Source organism: Coregonus lavaretus, assembly GCF_964263955.1.
Source record: "Coregonus lavaretus genome assembly, contig: HAP1_SCAFFOLD_595, whole genome shotgun sequence".
Taxonomy (NCBI): domain Eukaryota; kingdom Metazoa; phylum Chordata; class Actinopteri; order Salmoniformes; family Salmonidae; genus Coregonus; species Coregonus lavaretus.
In genome coordinates, this window is record NW_028157487.1 from 245,728 (window position 1) to 255,136 (window position 9,409).

Consider the following 9,409-nt stretch of genomic DNA (forward strand, 5'->3'; position numbering starts at 1 on the left):
CTGCAGAAATTTTTTGGTACCCTTCCCCAGATCTGTGCCTCGACACAATCCTGTCTCGGAGCTCTACGGACAATTCCTTCGACCTCATGGCTTGGTTTTTGCTCTGACATGCACTGTCAACTGTGGGACCTTATATAGACAGGTGTGTGTCTTTCCAAATCATGTCCAATCAATTGAATTTACCACAGGTGGACTCCAATCAAGTTGTAGAAACTTCTCAAGGATGATCAATGGAAACAGGATGCACCTGAGCTCAATTTCGAGTATCATAGCAAAGGGTCTGAATACTTATGTAAATAAGGTATTTTCAAAAAAATCAAAAAATCTGTTTTCACTTTGTCATTATGGGGTATTGTGTGTAGATTGATGAGGAAAATAATTTTTGAATAAGGCTGTAACGTAACAAAATATGGAAAAAGTCAAGGGGTCGGAATACTTTCCGAATGCACTGTTTATGACAGTGAGTTCTGAGTGATTGACTAGGGGTCCATAGGAATGTGAGGTAGAGCTGTGAGGTAGAGGTGATTAGTATTAATAAATGATGGCATTGTTATTAATGACTTTGTGTTTCAATAGCAACATTTATTATTCATCCAGGGAAACCCTAAAGGTTAGGATGAGGTAAAACACTGGTGTAGTGTAATAGTTGTCAACCCATCTAAAACTGCTGACCTTCCTATAGCACTTATTGACGAGCTGTTCATTTTTATGTATGACATTATTGGACCTTAACCACACGCTTTATCCTTCCTGACAGTGATTTAATTCACTTTTAAATGAATGAGTTTTTTCCCCTTATTTGCTCTTTCAACCCCTCTTCTCCTCTGCACCTTTGCACAGCATCACAGGAGAAAAGAGAGAAAAAAATCAATTTGCCATAAAATTAGTTATTAAACCTTTTCTCAAAGGTTGCCGCGGCACTATGTATGTGGTGGCTTTTAATTTATTTTTTCAATCTGGCTTTAATGTGAATCAGATAAAATCCTGACAAGATAGCGATTGACCTGCTCTTTTAGAGCGAGTGAACGACTGAAGCAGCGTATTCAATCAGCAGCCTTGTTCCAGGTGGGGTGTGCTCTTGAACTGGGATCCACTGAGCTCTTCAGACCAACACCCTGATTTCATTGTTTCAGTACCAGATAGAAATGTCACTTTTATGTCCTTCAAAAGGAAAGAACGAAATATGTTTCAAAAAATATTTTTTGAAAATAAGTTAAAGACTTTGGTCCCTGCTGGGTTAATTTTCTTGCAGAAAACCAAAACCAAAAAGTGTGGATATGTTCTTTGTCATCAATACACTGCATGGCAGTGACAGACATTCGTATCATTGACATTTTTACACTTCCTGTATAAACACCACCAGCTTACTTCTACCCTTTCCCCACATCCACCCCCTTTCTCCTTCTATATGAACCACTTTTCCTCCTCTCTATATCTTTACTGCTTATCCCCCTGCCCCCTTACCACCTTCCATTTCCCAGCCTACAATTGAGCCATTTGGAGTTGGACTAAGCAGTGCATTATTGGAAGCAGCTGCCTATCCTCGACTGCCTGCTTCTCTACCCCTACTACCCTTACCTCTACCCAGTACCCCATCCTACCATTGAGCCATTTGGAGTTGTACTGTGCAGTGCGTAGAGGTGGCAGCCCCCCCAGACTGCGGTAGATAGCTGGGTCTCTGCCAGAGAAGTCCATGGCAGTGGCAGCATAGAGCTCTCCACTGGAGGTGATCAGGGCGGTGGAGTTATGGAGAGGGTTGTAGGGACAACGGGCCATCCCACTGATCTGGTCATGGATCTCTGTCAGGTTGGTCAGCTAGAGGGGCGGGGGAGAGAGGGGGGAGAGGGGGGAGAGGGGGAGGAGATGAGGGGCAGGAGGAGGGAGAGGGTAGAGGATGAATGTGTTTATAATGTACACAAATGAACACAGGAGTGGAGAGAGAGGGAATGTTGGAGTGCACTTAATGCATTGATATCTGCACACATCACATGATTTTCAACTCCCCTCCCCTCTACTTGACTGGAATATGTCACTCCCATACAAACATTGATTTGTCTCAATTACTGTGAGTTGCAGCAGAACGATCACACAATGAGACAAGGCTAAACATTGAGCACTTGGGATGTTGCTTGGTTACCACAGAACCAAGGGAGAGATTTGGAGTTTGACTTGAATAATTGATTATGATAGTAAAAGTTCAAGTGAAACAGGGAAGTCACAATGGGCAGCATTTATAGTTGGTATAGGCAAAGCAGTGTGAGTGCAGACTGTTTTACAAATACTTCTATAGTAACCGCATTCATCTTAAGATAGCTAGGTGAGATAACCACATATCACAGTCAAATAAATAGGATACAAACATTCCATTCCAGCGAAACAACGGACATATATCATTTTGTAAACAAATCTGAGAACAGTACTATTTTACACACACATTAAGGTACCCATAAGCAATCATTTCTGATGAAAAAACACAAATGATAAAAATTGGGGGATATAGCGTTTGGAAATTAAACTCTTCATTTGGACAGACCTCAGATTAGAAAGAAGGATATGGAAACCCACAAACAATAATGCCTGTGAAACTGCTGTTTCTCCTCTAGGAAGAAACCTGTCTCTTATCGGGTTTTTTTCCTGTAAGAGAATCTTACAGAACCCTAGCTCAAATCCTACCTTTAGCTATCAGGTTTGGATACAAAACCAATCCCTGGAGAATCAACCGAGGTAAAATAGGCAACCTACAGTCTACCTACGCAGTTCCCAGCATACATCAAAGAGCTCTTAAGGCCATATCTATGTGGGTGGGTATTGCTGGTAATTAGCTATAGCATCTTTTTAGGCAAGAATATGACTCTTCCCACAGACTTTATAATCAGCTTACCCTATCCAAAACCACACACTAAGAACAAGAACACAACATCTGGAACAGGACCAATGCTAATAGAAAACCTCCATCTTCACTGTACTTCCTGGAGAAGTTCATGCACTTGTTATTCCTCCTAGTTTGGTTGTTCTAATGACTCTAGCGGACATACATCTGATTTCCTTGATAAAGCATTATTAAACCACATCAGTGACTTAGGGAAAGGCTTTCTGTTTTCACAAGCAGCTCAATGCGAAGCTCAGAGCTCAGACGTTTGGTTTGTCTGCCTTTGAAAGCGAGGCCAAATCCAGCTCTCCGCGTTTAAAAATACTTAACACCCCGACCTACACTTGGCCCTAAGACAGTGCACTTGTTCCCAATAAAAACCCACCCAGCATAAACTGAGGCAACAGCCTTGAATATGTTTAAGAGCTGGAATGTACACAGTGTTTTCTTTGCCAATATGTAATTATAACTCATGGTGTAACTGTGAAGGAGAGATGCTTAGGGCAAGGCTTCCACCTCCATTCCTATCAATCTAAACTGTGAGTTTTTTTTTTTTTTTTTTTTTTACATATATAAACCATCATTCTGTACTTACCATTTATGGTTAACCACATACTGTTGTAGAAATGTATCTTTGTTTCAATGGAAACCCTTCCAATTAACTTTAAATGCTTACCAATTCACCAATTGGGGTTCTGCAAGGGTCAATTTTAAGGCGGCTATAGTTTCTTTCCCCCACGCTAACCATCCCATTAAACTATGATGCAACCCTACACATTTACTCACATCGACCCAGGTGTGTTCTTAACTGCACATCCTGCCTGACGTGCAGAAGATCATCAGCACAGGAATATCTAACCATACAGAACACAAGCTTTGTCCGACTGACACACTGAAGCTTCTCTCTAATGCTGGCTTGAGTTTCAGGTTAATCAATGAGAGATGGACTATCCACTTCCTTAAAATATGTGATGCTCATTAATAAAACAGCCTAAGAGTGGGTCACTTTGTATAGATTTATTAGAGTGGGTTGATTTGGACCACTGTTGGTTCCGTCAACACATACTACCTCCGCTCCGGGCCTTCGGCCTGACCCAGCTCGACCCAACAAGTGTCACTGTGTGTGGGCCTGAAGTCTGAGATGAAAGGGGGTATTGATGGAGCTCATTCTGTGTGTTGAGGGAAGTGTTTGGGTCGAGCTGGGTCTGTAAGACGGGTGGAATGGGGATAGAGTATAGATAGAGGTTGCATCTATCATGCATATTAAAGCAATGGAGTGAATGAGTTCTCTCTTCAGGACACACAGCAGCTGTGGTTGGGAGGACAGGCTGGGGAGACGGGTCACTTTCACACCTCTAATAGCCAATCATTTGAGACACACACTCAGTGCTGTTGACTTGGCTTTCAGATCATCTCTCTTTCACTCCCTTCCTTCCTGGTCAGTTGCTATGTTACACTTCCTTGCAGCCGTCTCATAAATGTGATCAGACACAGAGAGAGACAGCCAAGCAGGTGTTTGGTGTCTGATGATTCATAGCTGTCTACAGGGCAGCAAAGAGGCCATTGGGTCTGCAATAATAAGCTCTATATAATCATCATCATCATACTCATCATCATCATTATACTCATCATCATCATCATCAAAATCATCATCATCATGACCATCCTCATCCTCATCATCATCATACTCATCATCATGACCATCATACTCATCGTACTCATCATCATCATCATCATCATCATCATCATCATCATACTCATCATCATCCTCATCATCATCATCATCATCATCATCATAAGCATCATCCTCATCACCATCATCATCATCATACTCATCATCATCATCATAATGATCATCATCATAATCATCATCATCATCATACTCATCATCATCATCATCATAATGATCATACTCATCATCATCATACTCATCATCATCATCATACCATCATACTCATCATCATCATCATACTCATCATCATCATCATACCATCATACTCATCATCATCATCATACTCATCATCATGACCATCACACTCATCGTACTCATCATCATCATCATCATCATCATCATCATCATACTCATCATCATCATACTCATCATAATCATCATCATCATCATACTCATCATCATCATTATCATCATTATCAGTGGCAATATCATCATCGCCATCATCAATATCATGACTAGAGGATTTCATTATCTAATTTCTGACAAACCCATAGAGTGGGCAAAAATAATCCTGCCATTCAACGCCAGAAATATTGATAAGGTCTTGAAATTAATTAAGATATTGTCATGAATGAGGACATTTGGAAATAATTAATTTCGGTAAATGCCAGTAAAGACAGTGAATGGGTCATTAACGGGATATTAATCTGTGATTATGTACACACATTATGAAAACTAAATGCATATTTCTTTCTCCTCTCTCTCTCTCTCCCTCTCCCTCCCTTGCGATCTCTCTCTCTTTCCCTCTCCCTCCCTCTCTCCCTCTCCCTCCCTCTCTGTCGCTCTCGATCCCTCTCTCTCTCCCCCTCCCCCATCCCTCCCTCCCTCCCTCCCCCCCTCCCTCCCTCCCTCTCGATCTCCTTCTCTGTCACACTCAATCCCTCTCTCTCTCTCCCTCCCTTGCGATCTCTCTCTCTTTCCCTCTCCCTCCCTCTCTCCCACTCCCTCCCTCTCTGTCGCTCTCGATCCCTCTCTCTCTCCCCCTCCCCCCTCCCTCCCTCCCTCCCTCCCTCCCTCTCGATCTCCTTCTCTGTCACACTCAATCCCTCTCTCTCTCCCTCCCTCGTGACCTCTCTCTCTCTCCCTCCCGCTCTCTCCTTCCCTGTCTCTCGCTCCCTCCATTCCTCTCTCTCTCCATCTCTGTCGCACTCAATCCCTCTCTCTCTCCCTCTCCCTCCCTCTCCCTCTCTCTCCATCACTCTCTCTCTCCCTCTCTGTCGCAATCAGTCCCTCTCTCTCTCTCTCCCTCCCTCACAATCTCTCTCCCTCTCCATCCCTCTCTCACTCCCTCTCTGTCGAACTCAATCCCTCTCTCTCTACCGCCCTCGCAATCTCCCTCTCTCTCTCTCCCTCCCTCGCGATCTCTCTCTCACCCTCCCCCTCTCTCCCTCTCCCTCTCCCTCTCCCTCTCCCAATCCCTCTCTCCCTCTCGATCTCCTTCTCTGTCGCACTCAATCCCTCCCTCTCTCTCTCTCTCTCTCTCTCTCTCTCTCCCTCGCAATCTCTCTCTCGCTCCCTCTCTGTCGCACTCAATCCCTCTCCCTCTCCCCCTCCCTCTGTCTCTCTCTTTCTCTCTCACTCACTCTCTCCCTTTCTCTCTCTCACTCCCTCCCTCACGATCTCTCTCTCCCTCTCCCTCACTCTCTCTCCCTCTCCATCTCTCTCCCTTTCCATCCCTCTCTCCCTCTCTCCCTCTCTCCCTCCCTCGCGATCTCTCCCTCCCTCCCTCCCTCCCTCCCTCCCTCCCTCCCTCCCTCCCCCCTATTGCCCTCTCTCCCTCTCCCGCCCTCTATGTCGCTCTCGATCCCTTTCTCTCTCCCTCTCGCCCGATCCCCCCCTCTCCTTCTCTCTGTCGCTCTCAATCCTTCTCTCTCTCCCAGTCTCCCAATCCCCCCTCTCTCTCCCTATCTCTCTCTCCCTGTCTCCCAATCCCCCCCTCTCTCCCTCTCTGTCGCACTCAATCCCTCTTTCTCTACCTACCTCTCTCGCGATCCCCTCTCTCTCTCTCTCTCTCTCTCTCTCTCTCTGAACTCTATAGCTATGCAGTACTTATCTTTCATATTAGCAGACCAATTCAGAGTAAATATGTGTTCTCCTATAACAGGGCTGATGAAATACCATCGTAATAATGTTTTGACATTTATACTATATGTATTTCTGACGCAGTCGTTATGAGACGGTGACCTTTGCATTAGCTGCTTTTGGAGAAAAAACAAATGCCATTACAAAGGTAAACCCCCACCGTCCCTCCCTCCCTCCACCTACCTACTATATAATATAACCAACAGCCCACACACTTCCCTCAGGTTAAACTGCAGGTTTATATACGGTAGGTGGAGTAGAAGCAGAGGAGGATAGAGTAGAAGAAGAGAGGAAAAGAGAAGGTAGTTGCAGATAAGGAAATAAAGTTGTCACGATCGTCTAGAACAGACGAGGACCAAGGCGCAGCGTTGCAGGCAAACATACTCTTTATTAAGAGACACGATCAAAACAACAAACGATACGTGACAGTTCACGGTCTACCATAAACAGACTAGAAACAAAATCCCACAACCACGAATGAAAATCATACAGTTTAAATATGGCTCCCAATCAGAGACAACCAACGACAGCTGACACTCGTTGCCTCTGATTGGGAGTCACTCAGGCAAACATAGAAACAGACGAACTAGAACCCCCAACATAGAAATATAACACATAGATCTACACACCCTGGCTCAACATAACAGTGTCCCCAGAGCCAGGGCGTGACAGTACCCCCCCCTAAAGGCGCGGACTCCGACCGCGTCAACCAAATACCACAGGGGAGGGACCGGGTGGGCACTCCGCCTAGGCGGCGGATCCGGCTCCGGGCCTGATCCCCGCTCCCTCTCCAACCCCCCAAAGTACCCCTGGTCTGGTCTGGCCCCGCTGGCCGGAGCTGGACTGCACACTGAGCGGATTGCTCTAGCTCCGGCGTAAAACATCTGACCAGTGCCGAACCAGGCACCAGTGGAACAGGCACGGGCCGTGCCGGACTGACGACGCCCACCACTGGCTTGGTGTGGAGAACAGGCCGAGCCGGGCTGACGAAGCGCACCACTGACTTGGTGCGGGGAGCAGGAACGGGCCGAGCCGGGCTGACGAAGCGCACCACTGACTTGGTGCGGGGAGAAGGAACGGGCCGAGCCGGGCTGACGAAGCGCACCACTGACTTGGTGCGGGGAGCAGGAACGGGCCGAGCCGGGCTGACGAAGCGCACCACTGACTTGGTGCGGGGAGCAGGAACGGGCCGAGCCGGGCTGACGAAGCGCACCACTGACTTGGTGCGGGGAGCAGGAACGGGCCGAGCCGGGCTGACGAAGCGCACCACTGACTTGGTGCGGGGAGCAGGAACGGGCCGGGCTGACGAAGCGCACCACTGACTTGGTGCGGGGAGCAGGAACAGACCGGACCGTACTGGGGACACACACCACTGGCCCTACACCGGGATCTGGAACGGGCCGGACCGGACTGGTAACACACCCCAGTACCTCTCGCCGTGCCTCTACACCTTCCATCCCCTCTTCGACCAGTGGCCCCCGTAACCTGGCGGCCTCCTCTGCCAACCCGCTGGACCGCTCTATCGCGGCCTCCTGCTGCCCCGACGTCGTGAGCCCCCCCCTAAAAAAATTCTGGGGGTCTCTCTTCCCCGTGGGCCAGGCCTCTATAGTTCTCGCCCAACTCTCGCTCTTCTGCCTCCAACTCCCGCTATTCAGCTCCTCAATTGGCTTGACCCAGTCGAAGCTCTTCCTCCATTGTTCCCAAGTCCACTCTCTCTGCTCTTCACTCGGCTTGACCCAGTCGAGGCTGCCACGGAGATCTGCTAGGGATTTCCATGGCGATGGCTCCTCGACTCGCTGCTTGGTCCAGTTGTGGTGGGATTTTCTGTCACGATCGTCTAGAACAGACGAGGACCAAGGCGTAGCGTTGCAGGCAAACATACTCTTTATTAAGAGACACGATCAAAACAACAAACGATACGTGACAGTTCACGGTCTACCATAAACAGACTAGAAACAAAATCCCACAACCACGAATGAAAATCATACAGTTTAAATATGGCTCCCAATCAGAGACAACCAACGACAGATGACACTCGTTGCCTCTGATTGGGAGTCACTCAGGCAAACATAGAAACAGACGAACTAGAACCCCCAACATAGAAATATAACACATAGATCTACACACCCTGGCTCAACATAACAGTGTCCCCAGAGCCAGGGCGTGACAAAAGTAGAGGAGAGAAGAGAAGAGAAGAGAAGAAAAAAGGAGAGGAGAGGAGGAAAGAGGGGAGGATAGAAGATACATGATTAGATTCTTACTGTGCGGTTGGTGCAGATGGGTGTGAAAGCGTTGGTTCCACAGGTGAACAGTCTATCTCCATTCACCAGCAGCACTCGGATGTAGTTCTGACACTCCTCCTGTGGTGAGGACAGAACAGCACAGCTAACATTAGCACTCATAGAATGACACGAACACAGGAAAAAACACCTTAACCAAGTTTCAAGTATTTGCCATTTGTAAGTACATACATTGGAATTTCTCTTCAACGAGAGCTCGAAAAAGGTAGAAGAAGATTTTTTAAAAACACAACAATTACATACAATACAAATAATTACATATGCAAGATAAGAAAGTATATGTGTAAATACTAGCCAGTCATATCCAAACAATGTACTAACTCTGAATAATGATGCTGCAGCCCTAGAGTACCTACAGATGTAGGATCTTAATTTAAGACAGTTTGCTACAGCAGGAAAATTATCCTGCAGCAAAAGGAAATGTGA

General features: G+C 46.6%; 1 protein-coding gene across 1 annotated transcript in view; it reads right to left on the minus strand.

Annotated features, from left to right (window-relative positions):
• Nucleotides 1-9,409, minus strand: part of LOC311125377 (semaphorin-5A-like) — a gene marked incomplete at its 5' end in the record, with an annotated part of 140,808 nt that overhangs the window by 93,676 nt on the left and 37,723 nt on the right. Inside the window, 2 exons of the mRNA XM_084199423.1 lie at nucleotides 1,602-1,815; nucleotides 8,945-9,043. Coding sequence (XP_084055549.1) covers nucleotides 1,602-1,815; nucleotides 8,945-9,043 — 313 coding nt within the window. The remainder of the gene's footprint in view (nucleotides 1-1,601; nucleotides 1,816-8,944; nucleotides 9,044-9,409) is intronic.